The sequence below is a fragment of the Nansenia antarctica genome, assembly GCF_963989245.1.
Source record: "Nansenia antarctica genome assembly, chromosome: 5".
In the NCBI taxonomy this organism is placed as follows: domain Eukaryota; kingdom Metazoa; phylum Chordata; class Actinopteri; order Argentiniformes; family Microstomatidae; genus Nansenia; species Nansenia antarctica.
Window position 1 is genome coordinate 36,574,349 of NC_137690.1, and position 27,989 is coordinate 36,602,337.

Genomic DNA, 27,989 nt, shown 5'->3' on the forward strand with positions numbered 1-27,989 from the left:
TATTCAACAACAGACCTGTTCAAAATAGTTTGAAGCTCTTGTCAGTGTTGTGGTTGGCATTAGGCTAGCAGCACGGGGTATGGGGTATGACCTATTAAGTGTTCTAGAGAAATCTGTTCTGTTGCAGGGAGCTTTAGAGGGGTTGTGTTGTTGGAGGGAGCTTTAGAGGGGTCGTGCTGGAGTACAATGTTTAGAAAGGAGCTGCACTGGCCCCGTGACTGGAGAACACAATCAGTTAGGCTAATACCTCGAGAATGAGTTGGTCTGGCTTTTCAAGCTGTTTACCTTTAATGTTCCTGTAACAATAGGCTTAGCATCAGAGAAAAATGTGCAGCATTGACCACTATGAAATGATGCCGATAATTTGGCCCAGTAAATGAATGGAAAGAGAAACTTGTTGATCAAGTTAGGTTTTTGATCATAGGGTGAAAGATGGAAAGTTTTGAGGTATGTCACAGGCGTCATGCTTCTATCCAATCCAAACCCTGTTACGGTGGCTGACCCCACTGGAGTAAACAGGCTGTCTGGAACTCTCTGGTGCCCAGAAAACAATAATTGTGTTGTCACATAATCCTTTGCCTGTTGCTTTGTGATTAGCTCTGTACCAGATAGACAGCTCAAATTATCCAGTCGCCTGCTGTCCCCTTCCCAAAGTACAGGTCTTTCTTCAGTTGATAAACAAGCGTCTGCTACGATCCTCGTACATATACTGTTCTGCGCACACTGGATGTAAACATGCTGATGCGGTCGTCTTTACCAAAGTTGAACCCATAAACATGCTATTAACTGCCTACAGTCCAGATATACTTAGGCTCATTTCAAAACTCGTGTTGCAGTGACTCCCACCGACTAAGAACCTTTAGACGTCATGCTACAGGAGGTGGGGAAGTAAGAGCAATGTTTCAGTCAAATCCAAATGGCCAGTAACCTTGATGTTAGATGCTGGTAAGTACAAAAGTCGGTTCTGGACTGGAAATACTTAGAAGAGGCTGCTGCTGCTGCTTTAGAACAGGTATTTAATCACAAGGGGATTATCAGTAGAAATAAATAATGGAGAATGAAAAACAAGTCACGTGGTTAGTGTGAATGTTCTTTTGTAATGAGGTGCTTGTTTGTTCGTTGGGCTAAGTCACAATGTGCCGTACTGGCGAGGGGGTCAGTGTGTGTCGGTGCTAGCTTCATGTAGTGGGGGTCAGGTTCTATCTAGAGGGCCAGCAAAGGGACATTGATGCAACAGGATCAGGCTGGGCAGGCATCGGCGGTCCCCTGGTTGTGGGGAGTGTGTCAAGGTGTTAATATGCTGCTCTACATGTTGGCCGCATCGCACACATATTTATTCTTTTTATAGCCTCATAACCTTGTGCTGACAATTTTCCGGCACACAGGCTGATGTGATTGTTTGAAGTGTGGACTGTGATTTCCTAACTATGGCTGTCTTAGCCGTCCCCTGAATCCCCCCCCCCCCCCCCCCCCCCCCATCCTTTGTCTCCCTTCTGCTTTTTTACCCCATATCTCCTTCCCAACCTAAATCACACTCTCTCTGTTCATTCCTCCATCCTCTCCAGTCCTCCCGTTCACCTTCACCTTCACCTTCACCGGTCCTCCTCCTCATTTGATCGGTTCGAGTCACAAAGACTTGTTATCGGTCGGTGGCAATGCAAACGGCGACTTGACTCTGATCTCTCTCCTTTTTCTGTTTGGTTGCAGGTGAGGGAACGGCGTGGACCGACTCTCTGAGTGCCAAGCTATGGAATGCCCCCTCCACCCGCCACTAGTCTCCAGTCCTCGGACTAAGCTCCAGACGCTTAGTTAGCAGCGTGCTTCTCCCCTCGAACTCTTAACAACCAGGGGAAAAAAAGAGCTACCGAAAGGAGGAAGGGACGTTCCCTGAAAAAAAACGGTCTAGTTTAGTTCTGCTTTTCTTTTCTTTTTTTTTTCTTTTTTTCTTTGTGAAGATTTTGTCTACCCGAGAGAGCCAAGATGGATCTGGAGCCGTACCTGTGGATGGTGATCCTAGGCTTCATCATAGCCTTCATCCTGGCGTTTTCAGTAGGAGCCAACGACGTAGCCAACTCCTTTGGCACGGCGGTGGGCTCCGGGGTGGTCACCCTGCGTCAGGCCTGCATCCTGGCTTCCATCTTTGAGACACTGGGCTCCATGCTACTAGGGGCCAAGGTGGGCGAGACCATCCGGAAGGGCATTATAGACGTCAACCTGTACAACGAGACGGTGCCTGTGCTCATGGCAGGGGAGGTCAGCGCCATGGTCGGTAAGTTCAACTTCTTTTCTGTGCACTACTGTACTGAACCACTGAACATGTTTCACTTCATTCTAGGTTAAGGCACAGTGCCTGCCCTGAAACAAAATAGTGTCTTGGTTGGCAGTGGGCAAGCGTAATTCTAGATCGTTGACGATACTCAAATTAATGTGAAAAGGAACCTGGCGTCTGCAGAGTGCACCCGTCTTCCGTATTTCCTAGTTTTTATGACTGTCATTGTCAACCAGCACCAAAAGGCTGCCTCATAATGTGCATCCCAGATGAACAAATGCAAGAATGGAAATGATCAGGCTTTTTCTTCGTTACAGGGTCAGCGGTTTGGCAGCTCATCGCCTCCTTCCTCAAATTGCCCATCTCAGGGACGCATTGCATTGTGGGATCGACCATTGGCTTTTCCATGGTGGCTATAGGCACCAAGGGTGTACAGTGGATGCAGTTGGTTAAGATTGGTAATGTCTTAAGTATTTGAGGTGTGAGTTCTGTGTGAGTGTGAGTGTGAGTGTGAGTGGCTCCCTCTAGAAGTGTGCCAGCCAGCCGTCACACACTCCTGCTTGCTCTTCCTCCTCCCTCCAGTGGCCTCATGGTTCATCTCTCCCCTGCTGTCTGGACTCATGTCTGGATTCCTCTTCTACCTCATCAGACACTTCATTCTCAACAAGGTGGGTCCCAGCATGTGGTCAGAGACAGTCACACACACTGAGGTGTTGTATCCATACATTAGCAGGGTTCCACAGTAACGCTTGCCTGCTTGCCCGGAACAAGTAAAAAAAAAAAACGCTGGGTTTGTTTGCGCGAGCCCGACGACGCTTACGCTTGTACACTTTGATAATATCTTCACTCCACGATCATCTAGTCTGGTCTGGCGCCTGTGCCGTCTGTTGTTCTTCCTGCACACAGGTAAACATATCCAGGATCTAGCAGCGTCGTCGGGCTCGCGCAAACAAACCCGGCGAATTTTCTACTTGCTGCGGGCAAGCGTTACTGTCGAACCCTGATTAGCACGTACTATCACACATATGTTTATTTAACGAATAGTACAGTAAGCACACTCTCTCTCTCTCTAACACACACACACGCGCACAGGACAGCCACAAAGAGTCTTATGTAATGTGCAGTTGGTTGAAAAGTGTTGTTGTTACAGCCCCAGATGATTAGGGAATGACCCATGAGACACTGTCATTCAGACTGAATAGAAGAGGAGGAGTTATTTGGTGGATGCACAGGGAATTGGTATTTAATGCAACAAAGATGCACAGGGAATTTGTATTTAATTGTTAGGATTAATTTGCATGTTTGTCCAATGGAGGTAATGCCTCTTACTTTTGAATGTAGATAGTTGATAGACTTGCTTATTAAAGTGATAGTTCTCTGTAATGTATTTGTTTCCTCACCTTAAATGGTCAATGACAAACTAGTCAATGCATTGTTCCGTCACGAATTAGAAAAAAATAACAATTAGAAAGCGTTTGGCAAACCTAGGTAAAATATTTGTGGCCATTAAAACATTTGTGAGTTTGCTAGTTGTTTGTGTGACTAGTTCCAATAACTGACTAGGAAATACTGTGAATAATTACAGTAAGATTGCTAAGAAAATAGTCTAATTAATGATTAACTTTTAACTTATGAATTGACTAATTATTAACGTAGGTTGTTAACGAAAGACAGTTAATTATTTATTTATGCGATTGATTTCTTTGTTTCTTTAGTGCCACAAAAAAAACTGATCAGCTTATTGACTTGCAGTTGAGAAAATTTGAAGTTTAATTTAGCAGCTCATGAATTACAGAGATGAAGAGTGGAACTGGTTTAAATATCAGGTTATTTTAATGAAGATGGACTCTCATACCGTCATCCTGCATTCTCTGCCAGCACAGTGAAGAGGAGGAAACATTTTAGCATCCGTATTTTCCGGACTATAAGTCCCTCCGGAGTATTTCACAAAATCCAAGACCAAGAACTGACATTTAATCTGGAAAGGCAAGTTATTCAACTACACAATAGCACACAGAACAACAGGCTGAATAGGTGTCCGGTATGTTAACGTAACACATGAACAGTTATTCAGCTACACAATAGCATAAAGAACATACCTGGGAGGCTAGGCTAAATTAACATAACAAGCCAACGAGTCCAACAAGCAAGTTACCGGTAAGCAAGTTCACCAAGCTCCCATTAATGTTTCAGTTCACTTCTTCAGTGGTAGAGGAGCAGCATATAGGTGTCACAAGCCCAGAGCGCCCTCTGTCGGCTGTAGACGGTAATGTTTACTCCTTGGTTCATGTCAGTCAGTATGAAATTATATATATTTTGATATACAAGTTGCACCTGACAATAACTCGCAGGACCAGCCAAACTATGAAAAAAAGTGTGACTTATAGTCCGGAAAATACATATGTCAAGAGGGGGTGGTGTCTTTAGATGACCCTTCATTTAGAAATGTCTTCATGTCTTCGTGGACGCCTCATAACATGATGTCAGACATGGAATATGTGTGGCAGTGTGTCCACCAAATTGCATATTAGTTAACTCATAGGATATAATGTGCAGTCCAGGCCTGCAGAGCATCACCATGGTTACAGTCCAGGCCTGGCAGAGCATCACCAGAGAAGACACCCAGTGTCTGGTGGGGTTAATGGGTCACAGACTTCAGACAGTTATTGCATGCAAAGGATTGTCAACCCAATACTCAATGAGTACATTATTTGGACATTATATGAATGTTTTTAATACTTTTGAAGCCTTGAAATAGGAGCATGTTTAAACAAATAAAAATAAAGTAAAAGAAAATACTAAATGGTGACACACCAATCTGAAAAAATAAAACCGTGAATTAAAGCTAAGAATCTCTACTTAAACCTCATAATAATTGTTTGATTTCCAAATCCGTATAGAGCTAAAAGAAGACCACATCCTTCCCAGGGTATCCGCGGTGTCTTGAAAAGTATTAAAAGTTGATAAATCAATTTTGGGAAAATCAAGACCCTTAATAAGTATTAAAAAGTCTTATCACGATTTTATGAGGTCTTGAATTTTGTAGGTATTTTTCTGAATTAGACTCTGTCCAAAGAGTTTGAGTCCTAAAAACTTTTAGTAAAAGTTTGTGAATTTATTAGTTTTGTTAAAAAACAAAGAGGAACCGGAAATTCTGTTGTATGATAGTGGTCTAGTCTATTGCAAACTAAAACTGTTAAGTTAAAGGTGTCACTGATGTAAACGGTTACAGCTCGAAGTGGCGGTGAGGTCTGGAAAAATATTGACATGGTCTTAGAAAGGTATTGAAATTAACCCCAAGATTCCTGTATATACCCTGCTTCCTCTTTCCAATCCCGACGGAGGGAGGGAGCTGTAGGTCCTTCATGGTGATGCATGGTTGTCTCTGCGTGACCTCTGACCTCTACGTTTGTGTCTAGGCTGACTCTGTTCCCAACGGCCTGCGAGCCCTTCCACTATTCTACGCTACGACTATCGGGATCAACACCTTCTCCATCATGTACACAGGAGCACCATGTGAGCACGAGGCGCATGCTTCAACTGTATTCATTAATGCATGGACCTCCAGTATAATGCCTATCCACCTTCCACAGGTGCTCAGATCACCTGACAGAGGTTTGGGGAACTCTCCTCATCACCACCCGTGTGTAGAGCCCACCTGGGTGTTGCCACGGCAGCCGTTACGCACCTCTGGCTTTACGTTCAAACAATGTTTCTTAGAATCAGATGATCATTTAGACAGGTTTCTCATGTATACGGCAAGTAGCAATACATTTGCTTGCCGGACAGTTGTGGCTGTCATATTTGACATGTTGTATGTAGAGGTGGGTTAGGGTGGTTTAACTGCAGGTGTGTTGGTTTGTTGCAGTGCTGGGTCTGGAGCTGCTGCCAGTCTGGGCCATCTTCCTCATCACCCTGGCTGGGGCGGTGGTGTGTGCCTGTGGGGTCTGGTTCCTGGTCTGCCCCTGGATGAGAAGGAAAATAGCAAGTAGGTATCACTGCTCTGGGTGAGTGAACGTGTTTGTGATGTGATGGATGACAAAGTGTTTGTGCCAAATGTGAGTGTGTGAGTGTGTGAGTGTGTGTGTGTGCGCGCCCCAGGCGCCCTCTGAGAGCTCCCTATATGTCTCTTTGTCACGCGGCCTGAAAGCCCTGGGCTCTAACCAGGGTGTGAGTCACTGCTCAGTCTCTGTGTACTATAATCATCAGATGCCCAAATTAAACTTGAAAAATGCTGGATTTAGGCTCCTGATTTTGAGAATAAAATGCCTGAATATGTATTTGTCATTTGAGGATTAAGGAGGTGAAAGAGGGTTTCTGATTAAAGTTGGTTCATGCTTAACACTAGAACAGCCGTGAGTTAACCCTAACCCTAACCCTGTGAGTAAAGAAAATTCTTTGCAAAATTTCAAATTTCAGGACCCTCCTTTCATGACTTTTCCTAGATATGTGCGTTCTACCACCCAGTATCCTTACATTTTCAAAATCACATCAGGATAAGCTAGTATAAAGCTATTTTGCCGTTTTTCTGTGTAGGAAGCAGGCTAATTTACAAGCGGCCAACTAGTGGTTGTTGTGTGTAAATAGCAGCTTGAGCATTGTAAAGAGGAGGTCATTTGGCCCCCGAGGCGGCTCTTTTAGTAGGTAAAAAGGCACAGCTGTCCTAGTCTTAAGTTGTTGTGTGGCTTGTATCATAGGGTTAAGATAAGCCTGCAGTGTTAAAGCGCTCCTAAACTAAGCTACATGAACTGTGAACCTGTCAGTGGATGTCATTAGGCTGTCAGTTAGTGGAAGCCAATATGGAATCTTTGGGAAAAGTAGTAGTTTCCTACTGGAACGTATGGTCCGTAAACCATCCTGAACAACCTCAGTGTCTTCACAATTTGACATTTTGAACCAGTTTTGTGTGTAACAAAGTGTGTACTCTTCAATTGTTCTTTTGTGTGGCATCCCTGACATCTCTTAATAAATGAATAAGCAAACCATTATAATCTTCTCTTTTATTTCTCTAGCGCTATGTCTGCTTGTGGCACTTATTGTTATGGAAATTCTTATTTGCGGTTACCGTGATGTATAGTTGATTCATTATAGGGGGGCTGTGGCTCAGGAGGTAGAGCCGCCGTAGAGCCGCCGTCTAATGATCGCAAGGTTGGCAGATGTCGAAGTGTCCTTGGGCAAGACAATGAACCCCAAATTGCTCCCAGTGAGCGGGCCGGCGCCTTGCATGGTAGCTTGCCACCATTGGTGTGTGAATGTGTGTGTGAATGGGTAAATGAGAGGCCGCTGTAAAGCACTTTGGATAAAGGCGCTATATACGTGCAGTCCATTTACCATTTACTTTAGACACATGTATGCAGTTTGCTCTGGAATAGTGGGTGTACTAAATGACTCAAATGGAACAGGATTGTTTTCTGAACGCTACCGATATTGGTCATAATCTCAATGCACTACTCTCAAAGTCAAATGGCTAGTGTGTTTAGTGTTTTGGATTAAGGTTTCCTTCAGGGTCAGCTGACTCTTATGTTCCTGTTTGTGGAATGTTGCGGACTTCTGTGTCCAGTTCTGCCACACAACTCAGAGCCAAGCTTACGGTCCTAACCCGTTCTACTTCCAGTGGCACATTCAGAGCCAAACCCAGTAGTCCTCTATACTAACCTGACCCAGTAAAGATATGTCCTCTATACTAACCTGACCCAGTAAAGATATGTCCTCTATACTAACCTGACCCAGTAAAGATATGTCCTCTATACTAACCTGACTCAGTAATGAACACTGTACAGGTGCAACGAAATTGAAATGCAAACCCTAGGTGCTAACAATCAAAACACTGTCCTAAGATAATAAAACACAGTACTAAGATAATAAAACACAGTCCTAAGATAATAAAACAGTCCTAAGATAATAAAACACAGTCCTAAGATAATAAAACAGTCCTAAATTAATACAACACAGTCCTAAGATAATAAAACACAAGAATGAGACATAAATAGACATAAATAGGGGGGATATAAAGAGGGGGATAAGTGATCGGTAGGAATCTGAGAATGTATCTGTTATGTAAACTTACTTATTTCCACTCTATGGCCTATTCACAGGAGGGTATATAGACAGAGGGGAGTTAGCATATAACTATGCACTTTTTAGAAACATATATACTAAATATACTAAACGGGCGTGTCTAAATGAGATGTGTGCTGGTGTGTCCTGCTTGTGACGTCACCCCCCCCCCCCCCCCCCTCCTCAGGTCGTCTGAAGAAGGAGCACGCCCTGTCCCGCATCTCTGACGAGAGCCTGGACAAGATCCCCGAGGAGGAGGAGGAGGAGTCTCCCGTCTTCAAGGAGCTCCCGGGGGCCAAGGGCACGGACGAGGCCGTGCTGCCCCTCACCGGCCGGGCGGGGGGGGGGGACTCCACCACTGACCTCAACAGCTTGGCCAACGGGGGGAACGTCCTGCCCAACGGCAGGTTCTACGGTGAATAATATACACATAATATACACCATTTAGCTGACGCTTTTATCCAAAGCCACTTACATTGCAGTGAGTGCATACATGTCAGTATATATGGCCCCAGCGGGAAGTGAACACACGAGCTAAGCGTTGTTAGCGCCGTGCTCTACCAACTGAGCCACAGAATGACGAAGGGAGGAGCAGGAGGCAGTGAGTGAGCATCATGACCAGATGAAGAGATGGATGGGAGGATACGAAAGAGAACGAGGGAGGGAGAGTCCGTTAAGGACCACAGACGCCCGAGTAACGTTCTTCCTTTCTTTTTCTTTTACTTTTTCCCTTCTACGCGACGACCCCCCCCTGACCCCCCCCCCCCTGTCTCCTGTCCCCTGTCCCTGTCCCCCTGTCCCTGTCCCCTGTCCCCTGTCCTCTGTCCCCTGTTTCCCGTCCCCTGTCCCCTGTTCCCCCCCCCCCCTGTCCCCTGTCCCCCCTGTCCCCTGTCCCCGTCTCCAGGCCGCACGCACTCCATGACCAATGGCTGCCTGAAGTCTCCTCTCTCCAACGGCGGCTTCAGCCTGGGGGGCGACGGGCAGCACGTGCGCAGTGACGGCCAGGTGTACCACACAGTGCACAAGGACTCGGGCCTCTACAAGGACCTGCTGCACAAGATCCACCTGGGCCGGCTGGAGGACGACCGCTCCAGCCCCGACAACGCCGCCTACCGCCCGCTGCGGCGCAACAACAGCTACACCTGCTACACGGCCGCCATCTGCGGCATGCCCGTCCAGCCCCCCCCGCCGCTGCTGCGCTCGGAGTCGCGGGAGGCACGGGAGGACAGCGAGAAGCTGGTGGGGGGCGGGGAGGGGGGAGGGGTGGTGTCCTACACCAAGAAGCGCGTGCGCTACGACAGCTACTCGTCCTACTGCAACGCAGTGGCGGAGGCGGAGATCGAGGCGGAGGAAGGCGGCGTGGAGATGAAGCTGGCGTCGGAGCTGGGAGGGGAGGAGGGGGGCGGGGCGCCAGGAGGAGGGGGGGGGGCAGGGGGGGCGCTGGACGACCCGGGGCAGGAGGACGCGGAGGAGGAGAAGGACAAGCCCGAGGTGTTCCTGCTCTTCCACTTCCTGCAGATCCTCACCGCCTGCTTCGGCTCGTTCGCCCATGGAGGGAACGACGTCAGGTGAGCGACCCCCCCCGCCGCCCTGCAGCACGTCACTACCCTGTCATACCCTGTCATACCCTGTCATACCCTGTCATATAGCCTTACGTGGTTTTGTAGACCAGATAAACTAGCATGATTCCATACTCCACCTTCTACAATACACATAAACCATCACAGCACATTGATTGAATGTTCAGCATGACAATGTTTTTGGAGCTTAACTTTTACCTTAAACACACAAAAACACCTATGGCCACGGTGCGACTTATCGATCTGAGAATGCTCTCCATTTAGAGTTGACGCGAGATTCAAACTGCTGGACTTTGAATCCCCTGCAGTAACGCCATCGGCCCCTTGGTGGCGCTGTGGATGATCTACGACCAGGGCGGGGTGATGCAGGACGCAGACACGCCCATCTGGCTACTGCTGTATGGGGGGCTGGGCATCTGCGCCGGCCTCTGGGTGTGGGGCCGCAGGGTGATCCAGACCATGGGCAAGGACCTCACCCCCATCACTCCCTCCAGGTGAGACCGCCACTAAATGGGGGGGAGGGGGGGGAATTTACGGGGATCTGGGGGTGACATGATTATTTGTTCTGTGTGCATTTTGGCCACTTGACTGTCTCCACAGGCGTTGGTTTGTGATGAGGAGGCTGAGGTGATCCTGGCTGGGTCAGCTCTGGGTTTGGATGTGAAGCCAGGCTCCTAGAGGTGGTGGGGGTCTAGAGGTGGTGGGAGGCGATAACTTGTAATATTTTTGGACTACAATTGTTGTGCGAATATCGCCTCTGCTTCGTGTGAGGAAAAAATTACAAACTTTGAAATAAATGTACCAAAAATATCAAATTATTCCTGCGATTTATAATCAGTTGACTTTCGGGGAAGCTTAGCTATGCCCATGTTGTTAGCTAACCCATGTGTCTTGCACTGCTTCTTTCAACCCTGAGGAGATTCCCGTTTAATGGATGCCGTCATGAAGATTAAAAAGTGATAATGATCAATTGTTATTAATATGAGTAATGCATCTTTTTCTGATTGGTAGGAGTGTATAAAGAGCTCCAAGTCTATCATGGAAACTCGAGAAACTCTAGACTACAATGAAACATGCTTTATTCACGTCAACCATGTCCAATGTTTCACTAGCAGCATTTTCATTTAAAGTCACAGACTGTCATTTTCCCAGGAGTGTTAAAGTCATGTATAGTGTATAGGCAGGTTAAAGTCATGTATACAGTAGTGTATAGGCAGGTTAAAGTCATGTATAGTGTATAGGCCTTATCCTGGATTTTTTAAATAAAATGCGCTGTGTTTCCTCCAGGAATTTTTACAATAGTGGTGGGGTGGTCGAGTTTTTGACCACCCCACCGTGTGCACGCACTGGCGCTCAAAACGTAAGACGTCATTTCACCAAAAACTAGAGGTTGGCAACATTTTATTTTTTTTTAAATTAGAGGTTAAGTCATTAAAGCCGAGCAGGTGATTTTATATAGAAGGTGATAAAATACCAAGATATCCTACAGCTGCAACAGAACATGCGGAACGCGCATACAGCACTGAACATCGGTTACCGTATAATATACATGTGACTGACAGATACGCCCAAGACACTGACACACACAGAAAGATCATCAGCTCATCGAATATGAAGTACACGCGAGATAATCAGCTCATCGAATATGAAGTACACAAGAGTAGAGTACACATGGAACCGGGAACGCGCATACAGCACTGAACAACATCCGTAGAATATAAACTTGTGACTGACAGTCACATACATACATACATACACACACACACAATGAAAGATCATCAGCTCATCAATACGAAGTAGGCCTACATGAGAGTACACGCACAAAACCGGCTAACGTTACTCACTAACTGTTTACACAAGTAAAATCACCGTGTGACAGATTCGGTAAGCAACCAACAGCAAGGTAATGCATCAGCTGAGTTAAAGAAAACCAATTCTTACCTTTGATGACACCGACATGATCCCTGTTTACCCGTACCTCCGCCGTTCTGTTCGTGATGATTTTAGAGGCAATAGATTATTTTTGCCCCGCGCATTTTGCCCTGTAATTAGACCATGCGACCACACCTTGTGTCTCTTATTGTCCAAATGTTCCCTGAATTTTAGCTGCATGTTTTTCCAGCATGTAAATCCGTTAATAAAAATTCGACTCCCCTTCTCTTCCCCTGCCAATACTGTGTCGTTTATGACATTTACCAACGTTTATGCTATGAATAGTTCGAAGCTAGCGTTAGGTGCGAGGCTGCTCAGTTAACCCATTAGCGGGAACATTATTCGTTTCACAAAATAGGCTGATTTAGTTGACCATGAACATCAGAGACTACATTACGAATGTTCATTAAAATACTTGTATACTGAGCACTGGTATAAGAACATGAACCAGAAAACAGCAGTAAATGCAATAACCCACAGTCGTCGCTGATGATGTTGCATTTTCGATTAGGATACGGGATTAAAGGCACCGGCGATGGGCGAAGAGAGAGAGAGAGGAGAGTGATTTCCTGAAATCCAAATGTCCCGTGAAATTCGGACCTCGCGACGCGCGCCTGTTGAGAGCGATTCAGTCTCGATTGCGGTGCGAACACAAACAACGAGGTTAATTGCAACATTGTAACATATTATAACTTACTACACCCTAAATCGTAACGAAATGTAGTTCTGGAAGCGGCCTAAATCTAGCTTCAATCTGCTTTTTTTCTGTTCTCCGGTCATAATAACTGAATGAATTAGTGGCGGAGAAAATTCGCATCAGTGTTTTGACCTTGTTGTGCTAATTATCAGTCGCATCAGTGTTTCCTCTATATGCATTAATTTGTGGCGGCCCACCACAAATTAATGCATATAGAGGAAACACTGATGCGACTGATAATTAGCACAACAAGGTCATTACAACCGTCTCACCTTTCCAGAGCCGAAACACCAACGGCTTCAGCTAAGACCTTGCAGAGGGACCCTTAAGTTCATTAATGTTCATGTATTTAATAATCAGACTGAATCGTAGCATAGTATTTCTCATGCTTATCATGTTTATCAATCTTTGGCTGGATATTCGTACACTCTGATTCGTACACCTTGCTACTTTTTTTTGTGACGATTTTGCCGACTTGCCTCACTTTTTTTTTAAGTGAAATATTTTTTTTTTATCAAGTTAGCGTGGCTAAACGAGGGGGTATCCATTCCTCTTCAACGAGGGGACACCATGTCCTCGGCCACACGTGTCCCTTAGCAGGAGACACACTGAGGACTTCAGCCACCCACAGCACTACCCAGAGGAACAGTGTTGATTTCACCCTTTGTGTCGTTCCCTAAAGGAATAGAGTCCTCCTCTGCTTCCACTGTCTCTCTCTCTCTCTCTCTTTCTTGCTTTCTTGCTCTTTTGTTTTTTCTTTTCCTCTCATCTTCCCACTCGTTAGCCGTAGAGAATGTGCCCTGCGTGTGTGTGTGTCCTCTGAGATCAACCAGTGCACGAAGGCTAGGCTCTGTGCCCAGTAGAGTGTGTGTGTGTGTGTGTGTGTGTGTGTGTGTGTGTGTGTGTGTGTGAGAGTGTGAGTGTGAGTGTGAGTGTGAGTGTGAGTGTGAGTGTGAGTGTGAGTGTGAGTGTGAGTGTGAGTGTGAGTGTGAGTGTGTGTGTGTGTGTGTGGCAGAGGCCTGGGCGGCCTGGCAGGAAGATCACACAGAGCAGCAGAAAGTGGAGCGCAGGGGGAGGCCGGGCCTCATCTCTCATTCTCCCAAAGGAGATCTGTCTCCCTTTCTCTCTCTTTCTCTCCTGCTCTCTCCCTTACTTTCTTACTTCTTACCCTCTCTCTGTCCTCTTTGTCTCTTGGTCACTCTCTTTTCTTTATTATTGATCTCTCTCTTTCTCCTACATGCTTGCTCACACGACACTGTGTTCATTCTCTCTCTCTCTCTTTCAAGCTCACTCCTTATGCCCTTTTCCTGCACTCCCTTGTTTTCCTCCATCGCTCCATGTCTCTTCCACTTCCCTTTCTCACACTCCCTCTCTCCATCACCAGCCCTCCTTTTTGCTGTGACACAAAGAGGAATTTGCTTTGGTTCAGCATTCAAAAGCTTCTCTCTCCTCCAGTGTCCATTTCAATGTGTCATCCTGTAGCGTGTGTGTGTGTGTGTGTGTGTGTGTGTGTGCGTGTGTGTGTGTGTGCGCGCGTTTGTTCGTGCGCAAGTTGTTGTGTGTGTGCACGCAAGTGTGAGAGAGAATTGTAGATAGGTTTAAGGATCTGTCTTACATTGTGGCTTCGGAAAGTGTTTAGACTGAGGTTAAAATGATTCAAAAATTATAATTTAATAAGTTTGCTATCAATCCACACAGAACACCCCGTAATGAAAGCAAAAACTCATTTTTATACATGGTTGCAAATGTATTAAAATTGAAATACAGAAATAGTTTTCAGACCCTTTGATATGATACCGTACTCTTCAAATGTGAAAAAAATGTTCAATATTTTTCTCTTGATCCTGACAAAGTCCTCAGCCCCTGCCAGTGACAAACATACCCATAACTTGATGCAGCTCCACTATTCTTCACATGAGGGATGGTGCAGACACTGTATTGTGTAATGTGATGGATTTGCACTCAACTTAATAGTTTGTGTAAATGGTTGTAGTAAAACCAAATAAACAAATGTCCTGCCCTTTGCTGTATCACTCGAATTCATTGTTGCAAACACAATTATGGATGTGAGAGATTATTTTCCATTCCACGGTATTCTTTTTGGCCAATTATGGAGCAATTTTGTGACTGAGATGATGATGACAACCTGATCTACTGTACACAGTGTGGAATTGATTCCTATGCAAATCACAGACTATAAAAACTAAGATATTCAAAAGTCACATGAGCTATTATCTTTGCAGTTGGACTCAATTCAACTTGTTGATGACATTTTTGTATTTGAGCTATTTTTAAGAGTATCATAGCAAAGGGTCTGAATACTATTGTACTATGTAAATGAGGTATTTCTGTATATCAATCGTAGTCAGTTTGTCATTATGGGGTATTTTGTGTGCATTGATGGCAAAACATTTTACACACATACTACACATGTTTCTCTGAGTCTGTACAACATTTGGAAAAAGAGTTGGCGTCTGACTACTTCCGAAGCCATAATTATAATAATATGAAGTGACTTGGTTGTACAGTTCCGTAACATGCTAGCTCAATGACTGCTAAGCCTCCTGGCGGACAGATTAAAGGGCATTGTATTTATTGTATTTGTTAAAGACTAGGGATGTCATCTTCTGTCATCGTCTGTAATTTGTATAACATCACAGCATGCTGAGAGAACATGGACATGCTAAAAACACATAACTACACATAATTAGATGAACACACAGTCCTTGCTTTTGAACACGTCCTAAAATTAAGGTATGTTTACAAGTCATTATCACTTACCGGTAGCCTGCAGCAAACGAGAACAGTTAATCCAATCCACAGATTATAAGTATTTAGTGATCGTTAGTTAGTTTTTTATTATATCGACTCAGTACTTTAAAACTTCAAGTTGCCTGTTATGAAAAAAAACTAAAACCAGATATTGTTGACACCCCTTCGATTCTGCGACTGGTTTCTGGTCTCACCAGCGGGCGTCTCTAGGCTACACTTTTAAAAAGGGTCCTATAATTGATTTGCCATTTGTAAGAGAAGATAAATAGAATAAAAACCTGAAGGCACTAAAACTAGAAATCAGACAGTAACTCTATGTTTTCTACAATGCTGAATGCTGCTGTTTAAATTGTTTTAACTGTAAACCAGTTGGTCACTGAGTACTGCAGAGTACTGTTTTTGTTGCTTGAATAAAGGCTGTCAGTCTTTAATAGCCAACTGTTGTTGTGGACTATACTGGGGAAGTATTTGTTATTATTCAGGAGTAAAACAATAAATACAAATATCGGATCGGTATCGGTATCGCAGATACCTGAAGCCCAGGTATCGGTATCGGTAGTGAAAAAATGGGATCGGGACATCCCTATTAAATACATAACAAAGTTGAATTATGAAATTACTTCAGTGATTGTTGGGCAGTCACTGGGAGCCACTGGAACCATGTGTTTGCCAGACGATTCTATAAAGATAGCCATGTATAGTCCCACAATGGGAAATCGTTTTTATAATCAATTATATACGTACGTAGTAGGGATGGACGGTTTCCAATTTTTGAAACCGAGAAACTTAATGAAAATAACTACAGTTTTTCGGTTAACCGGGATTCAAAATGACAAATTGCCACCAATTTCAAATAATGGACCCCTATAATATACTACTACAATACATTCATGTCAAAACACTATGAAAACACTGGAAGCTCTGTCGCACTCGCAACACAATTAGGCTACTTCATAGTTTCACAAATATAAGTGGTTGCTGGAATGCGATTTATTTTCAATAGTGTAACGAACCTGTATATGGTCCATTAGCAGCTCCACCAAGGGAGTCAATTCTCTCGGTGTTGTGGTTAGCGCGGCTGGCGGTTATATGGGAGATTGGGGTTCGACTCCCGCACGGGGTGAGTTACACTCCCGATCCCGTTCCCTACAATACATTATTAGTGCAGGAAATTCAACCAGCAAACATCATATTCACATCAGCAGCGCAGCGGCAACTTCAAAGAGACATGGAGAAATGGAGATTCCTTATTTGACAGCATGGAGACAACACAGTACCGAGAGCCTACCTGGCTTCTGTGATTAGCTTTGGCTGTGAGTCCCGAAGTAGTAATAGTTGACAGGTTCTGTGATTTATCTTAACATTTTTTATTTATCACTTAGTTAATAATCTTCCATATGATCCTTCATCCAATGCGCCATCTGATGTTATTGCGCAAGCTTTCAGTCTTTCATAGACCTTCTTCAGGCACGTGCTACCAAAAACAATTTGTATTGTATCCAAGCAGTCTGCAATGCACAGTGGGCCTGAAAGTTGCATCAAGACTAGTCTATTTAGTCCGTAAGGCTATTTAATTCTCGGTTTTTTTTGCCAGAAAAACAAGCTTGTTCACCTTTTCAGCCTTCAGAAGGGCTCGTAACATGTTTTTTTTTTTTTTTTGCAACTCTCTTCCATAAGTGTTGCCAGATGGGATTGATTTCCAGCCCAACCACAGTCTAAAAACCGCCCAGTGTGATCATAAGTAGCCCAATTCGGAAGGAATACGCCCAATCAGGCAACACTGTTCCCCAATTCTCCATTCTGAGGAGAAGCTGTCACGTGACACGTCTTTTTAGACAGGTAATTTATTGACAAATTACATTGTTTACAAAAATCACTTTCATAGCATCTTCAACCACAAGGTGTTTATTATATATAGCAATTTATGACGTTGTAATTAAATGTTACAAGTAATAAAAACATTTAAAATAAATAAAAAGTTCGGTTTTATGATGGTCTCGGCAAAAAACGTAGCTATTTTTAGAAACCGCAGTTTTCGGTTTAACCGTAAAACCGTCCAACCCTAGTACGCAGATAATATGACAGCAGCTGGTGAAACCGGGAACAAGTCGGCAACCGCCGGGCCGTTCAGATTTTTTTTCGGAAAAGTCTAAATACATTTCATCGTTATTGAAAACCAATGACACACTCGCTAGTCAAGCCAAAATATTGCAATGCAATGGATTCTGTGAGTAATCCCCACTACTACCTGGTTAGTGTAGAGTAGTGGGGATTACTCACTGAATCCATTGCATTGCAATGTTTTGGCTTGACTAGAGAGTGTGTCATTGATGTTGAAAATTGAAATGTATTTGAAATGTTCAGAATAAAAGTCAGAACATTTTGATTGGTTGGCGACTTGTTCCTGGTTTCACCAGCTGCTGTCACATTACCCATAGGTGGCGTGTGTGTGTGTGTGTGTGTGTGTGTGTGTGTGTATATACAGTATATTATATATATATATATAATTATTTTTTATTCAACTTAGAGATTCAGTAAGAGCAGTGTGTGGTGCCACTGGTGTGTGTGTGCATGCGTGTATCAGCCTGGTGTGACATGTGTACTGTGACGGTGTGATATGACAGTGAAGGATGTTTCTCTGCCCCCCCCCTCCCTACAGTGGATTCACTATTGAACTGGCTTCAGCCCTCACTGTTGTAATCGCTTCCAATATCGGACTCCCTGTCAGTACGACACACTGCAAGGTAGGACTGATTCGAGCGGCCCTCGCTCTGGCCTCTCCGCCCCACAGCGGCGTCTCAGCGGGAAGGGGAGGCCACACTGCCACCTAGGGAACAGGGGAGGTAGTGCTTCTACTTTATTGAACCCCCCCCCCAATAAAAGGAGAATTCAGTTTTCCAGACAAAAGGCCAGGATCGCAAACAATCCGTGTGTCTGTTTTGTACATGTTTTTGTGTGTGTGGTCTGTGGCTGTGATGGTTAACGATCCTGGTCTTAGATGAAGACGGTCAACATTGATAGGACACTGACTTGATGTCACGTCTCCCATGTTTGGGCCTCCCTGAACACAACACACAAGCCACAATCTGACCCTCTGTGACCATACTGGGGTCACACAACATGACCCCCCTCCAGCCCTAACGGCAGCTCCTCCTCCCCCACGGGCCAGTGTGTCCTCCCCCCCGACCCAGAGCAGCTGGACCGGACCCAGGCTGAGGGAGCCAGAGGACCACCGGTCCCAAACCCCCGGGACCCACCAACATGTCTCAACACCACCCCTCCCCTCCCCTCCACACCTCACCTCACCTCACCTCACCCCTCACCTCACCCCTCCCCTCCACACCTCACTTCACCTCACCCCTCCCCTCCCCTCCACACCTCACCCCTCCCCTCCCCTCCACACCTCACCTCACCTCACCCCTCCCCTCCCATCCCCTCCACACCTCACCTCACCTCACCTCACCCCTCCCCTCCTCACCCCTCCCCTCCCCTCCCCTCCCATCCCCTCCACACCTCACCTCACCTCACCTCACCCCTCCCCTCCTCACCCCTCCCCTCCCCTCCCATCCCCTCCACACCTCACCCCTCCCCTCCCCTCCTCTCCCTACCCCACCCCTCCTCACCCCACCCCACCCCTCCCCTCCACACCTCACCTCACTTCACCCCTCCCCTCCACACCTCACCCCTCCCCTCCTCACCCTACCCCACCCCTCCCCTCCTCACCCCACCCCTCCCCTCCTCACCCTACCCCACCCCTGCCCTCCTTACCCCTCCCCTCCTCACCCTACCCCACCCCTCCTCACCCCTCCCCTCCCCTCCTCACCCTACCCCACCCCTCCTCACCCCTCCCCTCCTCACCCTACCCCTCCCCTCCTCACCCTACCCCACCCCACCCCTCCTCACCCCACCCCTCCTCACCCCACCCCTCCCCTCCTCACCCCAGGGCATGTTGTGGTGTGTGGGTCCACCCTCACACAGCTGATAGCCTCATCTCCCGCACGGTCTCATTTCCTCTTCTGTGTTTTTGTCCCCTGTCATTTCTCTCTCTCTGTCTGTCTCTCTGTCTGTCTGTCTGTCTCTCTCTCTCTGTCTGTCTCTCTCTGTCCCATCTCCCTTCACAGTGGATTTTGCATTGAAGTAATGAGTGCGCTAACAGTGCTTGTTGCCTCAAATGTGGGCATCCCAATAAGCTCAACCCACTGCAAGGTATTGGAGTGTTGGTACTAGTGAAGCCGTGTAGCTTCTCCTAGCCTCTCCTAGGTCACCATTGACAAACCGCCAATCTCAACTCCTAAGTTGCAGCTTTGCCCCCTTGTGTACTTCTCCTCTGTCTGTGAGGCTCTGAAGGGCTCCAATAATGTCATATAGTACACCAATGATGTCATATAGTACAACAATGATGTCATGTAGTACAATGATGTCATATAGCACACCAATGATGTCATATAGTACACCAATGATGTCTATAGTACACCAATGATGTCATATAGTACACCAATGATGTCATATAGTACAACACCCCAGAGCTTGTCAATATGATGTGAAGCAGTATTTAGTTGTTTAGAGTTAACAATAGTTGGGCAATGTCATGGAAGGTCTTACATTAAACAGTACATAAAATAGTATGCTACAACACATATCACAATGTTTCACCTAGTTGTTTTAACATACATCCAGTAAATACATGCATACATAAGTCACTTACTTCATGATTAAATAAATGGAAGTTGTTATTGTAAGTATTCTATATCATACGCCCCTGAAGACCTTCCACAGGGATGAGCGCTGGCCCAGCCCTGGACAGAACTCCTGTCACTCTCTAGTCACACAGAGGTTTGACATGGATACGTAACAACCACTGTCCCTGAGGTCGCATAGACAAAACACACGTTTCATTAGTACACAAGTGTGTATGTGTGTGTGTTTTTCATCCTACCACATCAGCCTCTCAGATGCCCTCCCGGACCAGGAAGGAAAAATGCACAAGAAACAAAACTGATTTTCTATTTTTATTTCCTATGCTCAATCAATTCAACATGCAAAACCATCTCTCTTGATTTCAAATATCTGCCTCTTTGGTAGTACAAGTTCCTGTTTTAATATGCTTCTAGCTAAATCTTCCGAATGATCATATTGACGTGTCCATATTGTTTGTGTGGTGACAGGCCTGTCAGAGTGGGTGGTTGACAGGCCTGTCAGAGGGCTTGACATAGGTGGCCCAGGCTGGACTGTATACACACACAATTGATAGTGGTATCGAGACAGAGAGAGAGAGTTTAAGTAAGTAAACAGTATTCACACAAACAGTGAGTGTATGTGACCTATATCAAGCCCTCCCAGGAGTGTGTGTGTGTGTGTGTGTGTGTGTGTGTGTGTGTGTGTGTGTGTGTGTGTGTGTGTGTGTGTGAGCAGGATGGGTGTTAATTGAATTTGAACTCCAGTTCAATTCAGGAATGTTCTCCCAAATTGAACCTAATGGACACAACTCAAATAATTTCTTACTAAATTGCATTTTAATTCATTTCTGAAATTGACTGGATGAGAACTGAGTTGACCCCAACAGGTGTGTGAACAAACACACGTGTGTGATGATGTGCAGTGACAGTCCCCAAAATTCTCACTATGTTTATGCTCAATCGTCAACTCTTGCCCAACTCTTATTTAGTCCCTCTATCTCTGGACATAGCTTCGGGGTAGATCTGATTAGCAACATGGCGACAGCTCCGTCTGCCTCTCTGAGAAGCTCGGTTGGACGTTTTGAGGGTGAGGGTTAAGGTTAGGGTGAGGGTTAAGGTCAGGGTTAGAGTTAGGGTGAGGGTTAAGGTCAGGGTTAGAGTTAGGGTGAGGGTTAAGGTCAGGGTTAGAGTTAGGGTGAGGGTTAAGGTTAGAGTTAGGGTGAGGGTTGAGGCCAGGGTTAGAGTTAGGGTGAGGGTTACGGTCAGGGTTAGAGTTAGGGTGAGGGTTAAGGTCAGGGTTAGAGTTAGGGTGAGGGTTAAGGCCAGGGTTAGAGTTAGGGTGAGGGTTAAGGTTAGAGTTAGGGTGAGGGTTGAGGCCAGGGTTAGAGTTAGGGTGAGGGTTACGGTCAGGGTTAGAGTTAGGGTGAGGGTTAAGGCCAGGGTTAGAGTTAGGGTGAGGGTTAAGGTTAGAGTTAGGGTGAGGGTTGAGGCCAGGGTTAGAGTTAGGGTGAGGGTTAAGGTTAGAGTTAGGGTGAGGGTTAAGGTTAGGGTGAGGGTTAAGGTGAGGGTTAAGGTTCGTGTTAGGGTGAGGGTTAAGGTTAGAGTTAGAGTTAGGGTGAGGGTTACGGTTAGAGTTAGGGTGAGGGTTATGGTTAGAGTTAGAGTTAGGGTGAGGGTTAAGGTTAGAGTTAGGGTGAGGGTTAAGGTTAGAGTTAGGGTGAGGGTTAAGGTTAGAGTTAGAGTTAGGTTGAGGGTTAAGGCTAGGGTGGGCCTGGCATCAGTTGCCGTCGCCCACCATCCTGGGCTGAACTCTTCTCTGTGTTAACGCTAGAACAGCCGTGCCTTTTATACCTACTAAAAGAGCCGCCAAATGACCCCCTCTTTACAATGCTTAAGCTGCTATTTACACACAACGACCACTGGTTGGCCGCTTGTAAATTAGCCTGCTTCCTACACCGAAAAACGGCAAAATAGCTTTATACTAGCTTATCCTGATGTGATTCTGAAAATGTAAGGATACTGGGTGGAAGAACGCTCATATCTAGGAAAAGGATGACCCTCATGAAAGGAGGGTCCTGAAATGTGTCAAATGACCCCTCATGGCTGTTCTAGTGTTAAAGCAGCCTGTCAACATAGCCAGTCCTGCTTGACCTTGTGCTCCAGAATTAGCTGTAGCGCCTCGTAGGCTGCTCAGGTTACCCTAGCCCTAAAAGAGCAGTCAGCCCCCTTCTTTGTCCCCCCACCCCCGTCTCTTGCACTGTCACACACACACACACACACACACACACACACACACACACACCTTCACTCACCTTCTGTTTACGACTATTATAAAACCAATAACTTACACTCTCATTTAGATAAATGAGAGTGTAAGTTATTGGTTTTATAATAGTCGTAAACAGAAGGTGAGTGAAGGTAATGTAAATGGGTTGAGGAAGTCAGAACTTTTCAGGTGTAACTTGTGCACTTGTGTACACCCACACACACACAGACATTCTTTGATTTGGTGAATTCCACCGTCAAAACGGTCAATTTCAGACTTGTGTCGACTGAATTGAAGAAACATGGAAACACAAGTGTTAACATTCAGCTTGCACTACTAAAACCAGAGTGTTTAATGCCGTGGTCACACCAACCCTGGTCCTGGGGAGCTGAACTAGGTTTCTTAATATCAAGCTGGGAAAAAAAAACGCCTACATCATGTAGCTCTCCACAACCGGGGTTGGTCATTACCTAAATGGTTGAACTGTTCTGTGCTGCTGTTGATTTGTGTCTGTTATTGTCTTCCCCTCCTCTGCCCTGGGTGGCTAGGTGGGCTCGGTGGTAGCGGTGGGCTGGATCCGCTCCCAGAAGGCCGTGGACTGGAGGCTGTTCAGGAACATTTTCCTGGCGTGGTTCGTCACGGTGCCCGTGGCTGGCCTCTTCAGCGCCGCAGTCATGGCCCTGTTTGTCTACGGCATCCTACCCTATGTCTGAGAGAGATGGAGGGAGAGACAAAAGAGAGGAGAGAGAGAAGGAGAGTGGACCTCAAGATGGAGGGGTGAAAGGGCAAGACTGAGTGAAGAGAATGGCGGGAGGAAGGAGAGCAAAAATAGCAAGTGAAAAGAGTGGCAGGAGAAAAGAAGGAGAGAGAGAGAGAGAGAGGTATTGGATGGAGTGGTTAAACTGTGGTAGGTGAAGAAGGTTAGATCACATGCTGCCTGGGTACAGTCCAGAGATCTCTGTCTCATTTGAGTTCCTTTCTGTTGTTTTTATTTATTTTTCTTCTTATTTTTTTCCCTTTGCATAACATTGTGCATCCGATATGTTAACCGATCAACCTGCTGTACATACAAACACTAGGACTAATGTTGTGATAGTTATTATGAATACGGAGCATCTGAAATGCAAATGCAGTCAACACGTTTCCTCACTAGTAAACACAGACACGCAACTACACACACACACACACACACACACACACACCGACGCGTACAGAACAGTGGACAATAACAGATTATTTTGCACACCATCCTATGCGACATGCCTGCAGATCTATATGAATATATCCTTCCTCACGTTAATCGTCGCCTGCGATACAACGGTGTCGTATTCTAAATGCCGAAAATTGTAAATATTATATTATTTGAGTGTGATTAGTAAAAAAAAGAAGGAAAAAAAGGTGCGTGGTCACCCTAACATGCTGGCCAGGAGGGCGGGCCCGGGCGCTGTTCAGCCTCCCCCATGGCGGCTGGACAGCAGATTCATTTGATTTTCTGTGGGTTACCATAACGACTGGTTTTTGGCATAGAAGTTCCAGTTTTAACCTAGTTCCTGTATGTTTTAAAGAATGGATATCATATTTTTAAACAATGTATTATACTGTAATTTGTACTGTAAATACTCCTCATTGGCTTTGGGTCATTTACATTTTTTGGATGAAGTTGTTGTCATGGCTACTCTACAGGATGTCACTATACGTATGTACGTCACCCTGGGTTTGATGTCAAATGAACTCATACAGACACACACCTTTACACACACACACACACACACACACACACACACACACACACACACACACTTGACAGTCTCCTGCATTCCTGTTAAATCAGTAGAAATACACAGTCACATAAAAGTCTGCTCCTTCCTCAGTGTGTAGGGGCGTCCCCAGGACAGTTTGATGTCACTATTTGGAATATTGAGGATTTTAAACTATTCAATTGGACTGTTAGATATTTCCCAGAATTTACACGTTTCCGCTGCAGAACCTGCAGTTTCCCTTGTGCTCAGTGTTAGAAGATATGGAGGAGGTGTGTGTGTGTGCGTGGGGAGGGGCTCTACTCACTATTGATCTTGAATATATCAATCGTGGGGTATTTTGTGGTGGTGAGCCACCCATGCCAAAGTAAGCTGCCATATCAAAACGCCAATGTCATATCAAAACGCCAATGTCATATCAAAACGCCAATGTCATATCAAAACGCCAATGTCATATCAAAACGCCAATGTCATGTATACGTTTAAGTGCATCAGCAGCAGCCAAAATACCCGAACACACACACACACACTTGTTTGATTAGCACTTTGTTTCGACCCTGCAACACAGTGTACATATCCTAACCTGGCACCCACCCACATGCGCCTTACACACGCACACACACACACACACACACACACACAGTATCCAGTCCAAGGGATTGTGTCATGTCTTCTTAGCCCTCAATATTGGAAGCTCCTTGACTCTTTGTCACAACAGAAAGCCAAGACTACTGGTACCCAGTATACTGTAGGTGCCGATATTCTCATATCTTTCCCTTTATATTTGCTTGTCAGGTTGACTGTCTTATTTGTCAAGGTTTCCTGTCATTTGTTCAAGTGCATCATTAGTTCAGTGTAGGATTAGTAGATTAACTGGATAGTATCCCCTTCTGGACTAGATGTAATCCACCTAGCAGACTTCTGGTCTAGATGTAATCCACCTAGCAGACTTCTGGTCTAGATGTGTTCCACCTAGCAGACTTCTGGTCTAGATGTAATCCACCTAGCAGACTTCTGGTGTAGATGTGTTCCACCTAGCAGACTTCTGGTCTAGATGTAATCCACCTAGCAGACTTCTGGTCTAGATGTAATCCACCTAGCAGACTTCTGGTCTAGATGTAATCCACCTAGCAGACTTCTGGTGTAGATGTGTTCCACCTAGCAGACTTCTGGTCTAGATGTGTTCCACCTAGCAGACTTCTGGTCTAGATGTGTTCCACCTAGCAGACTTCTGGTGTAGATGTGTTCCACCTAGCAGACTTCTGGTCTAGATGTGTTCCACCTAGCAGACTTCTGGTCTAGATGTGTTCCACCTAGCAGACTTCTGGTGTAGATGTGTTCCACCTAGCAGATATCAGATGCTGGGGTGGCAGATCAAGTGAGTGTAGCCTCCTAGCGTCACGTGAAGCCTGGCTCCCTTCTAGCCTCATACCACCTCAAAGTATCGACTCCCACTAGCCACTCTAACAGACAGCCAGACAGGGTGACTGACATGACATTTCATTCAACCCCAGGCACCAATGCAGCCATCCTTCAACCAAGGAAAGTCTGTGATAGCGATATGGAGAACAGCAATACTGATGTTGAGGTGCATATGGACCGATAATTATCAGTATAGTTTTAGTTCTATGAATAGTCGATAGGCTGATATGGGTGCTGGGTATAGTAAATATTGGGGGATTGTGGGAGCTGATATCAGGACCCATATTTGGGGACAGGATAGAGTAAATCAGGCAGTGTTGTGCTAGATAGGCAGGCAGTATGGTTGAGCCGACGCAGGATGAATATACTAGATAGTATGGTTGAGCCTACGCAGGATGAATAGTATTGATCACCAGCTTTTTGACAGTCACCTGACTTGTAGATGAACAAATGTGTGGCTTTTCAATTTGAACAAACCCAATGTGCGTGATGCTTTTATTTTGTTTTGTTTTTTTGTGGTGTTTCTTCTTGTTTGTATCTTTCATGAACAAATCTATGCTTAAATGGCCATTTGCCTTGTAAAGTTGTGTTTTACTGTGTGATGGATACAGTAAGTTATAATTACCGTGGTGTTTACATTGTAACCATATTGTAGAGTAACTAAGAGAAAAAAAACTGTTGCCTAATGATGCCAATGAAAGACAAGAACTATTAGCCATGAATACCAGGTGTAAGAAAAAATAACCAGAAGTGTCTAGAGAGAGAGAGTGTGATAACATCTCATTGTCTTCATGTGTAATTCTTTTTTTATCTAGTAGTGCTAATCATGATCCCAGAGTCAATTTACACTGCTACATGTTAACATTACAGGAATGGGTGAAATTCAATAATGAAGAGAATAAATAGATAAATAAATTTCATCAAGACTATATTTTTCTACCATATCTGAGTTTTAATCTGAGTGCCAGACACTTGAGAGGTCATACAGGGGCCCAATAGAAACTTCAGCTTTGGAGACGGTGATGTCATCGCAATACCAGGAAGTGGTCCTATATCACATGAAACAGCCTCTCTGCCGCCAGGTGTGGCGTTGTGCAGGGTTCTGGCTCCGCCCAGTGCGCTCTCTCACTAACGTAGACGCTGTCGGTTGCTGATAGATCAGACTTTTAAATTACCATTTTTATTTTTGAATTGTAGGTTAAAACACTTTGTAATTTTGTTTCCCTGCTGCTTTTGAGCTGCCAGACTGGGGTCCCTTGTTGAGACCAGGAGACGGCAGGGTTTTACCAGTACAAAGCCCCTGGGAGCAGGCCTGAGACCAGCAGCATCTGTGATGTCACTGCTGTTCACTTTGGTAACGTTCATATGATACCGCCCACACAGATCGCTAATTCCTGTGTTTGGACTTGCGTTGGCTAAAAATCCACCCTAAGAGGGGCTCTTTAGAATAGGCCCGGAATGAGTGGATCTGCTAACGTGGGTTAGGCGGAGGTGGGAGGGAGGTAACTGTCACTCGTCTGTCATCCTTCTGTTGACCAGCAGTGTTACGCCAGGGGCTTGGGTGTGCTGGCAGGCTTGACTTGACTCCACTGTTGGAGCAAGACTACAAATACGCTATATCATGCAATAGATTTAAGAATTCTATTTGGTGCAAAAGTCCTCCTGGATAGGGTGTTGCTTGACAGCGAGGTGGTTTGTTTGCGTTGGAAGTGTGGCAGTCAAGCCTCTGTCCTCTGTGAACCTTTGGAACTTGTGGTCTTTTTTTTTTTCTCCACGCATTCTCAGTCCTGAAAGGCTGAACGAGATGCACCCCTGAAGGTGGAGACGGCATTTTGACCAATCATTCATAAGTAACCAGTGAGTGGTGTAGTTGCCAAAGGGGGTGTTACCATGGTGATGCATGGTAACGGTCCACCCCTTCGTTGTTTTTCCTGAATGTGCAATAAAAGCTGTTTGTGGTGAAGGCCCTGCAATGGTGCCGTCTCCCTATAGGCTGTCACTGCTGGGGGACGAACCACACCACCTGGTTAGTTCAGTAGTAGGATGTTAGTAGAATGTGCTCCTTGGCTGGCCTGCAGGCTTCCAGCTGTGTCTTCTTACTGTTGGCTGTTTAACGTCCTCCAGCGCCTGGGCTTCAACACATAACAAGGCTCTTCTGATTTGCATAATAACGTACTGTAATGTTGTTTTATTTGTTCCAATGTTAGTGAAGAATTGTCTGCATTGAAACTAATTAAATTATGGGAATAAAAATTACAAAGGATACCAAATACATTGTGTTGTTGGTGTGTTTCTTCTCAGGGAAGGATCATATCATCCCATCTAAACACAAATCCAAAAACTCACACACAAAACTCTAAACTCCACAAATCTCTTGCAAAAGTAAACACTGCATTCAAAATAATGTTACGTCTTCTCAAAATGAAATTTTGTGACACACACACCATCAAATGAATAGACACTTCTAAGATCCAATTGAACTGTGCGTGTGTGTGTGAAATGTGCTCAATGGAAAACACTATATGATCAGCGGAAAACACAACTAGGATAAGCTTATCAGG

The 27,989-nt window shown here is 45.3% G+C and overlaps 1 protein-coding gene across 1 annotated transcript; it reads left to right on the forward strand.

Moving 5' to 3' along the window:
* Positions 1–1,980: 1,980 nt before the first annotated feature.
* Positions 1,981–27,693, forward strand: slc20a2 (solute carrier family 20 member 2; the record flags this gene model as incomplete). Its single annotated transcript, XM_080531292.1, has 10 exons — positions 1,981–2,269; positions 2,587–2,727; positions 2,852–2,937; positions 5,689–5,785; positions 6,138–6,257; positions 8,514–8,741; positions 9,231–9,894; positions 10,215–10,400; positions 17,967–18,051; positions 22,798–27,693. The coding sequence occupies 10 exons, from the start codon at positions 1,981–1,983 to the stop codon at positions 22,960–22,962; spliced, it is 2,061 nt and encodes a 686-aa protein (XP_080387418.1). The 3' UTR covers positions 22,963–27,693.
* Between the last annotated feature and the right edge of the window lie 296 nt (positions 27,694–27,989).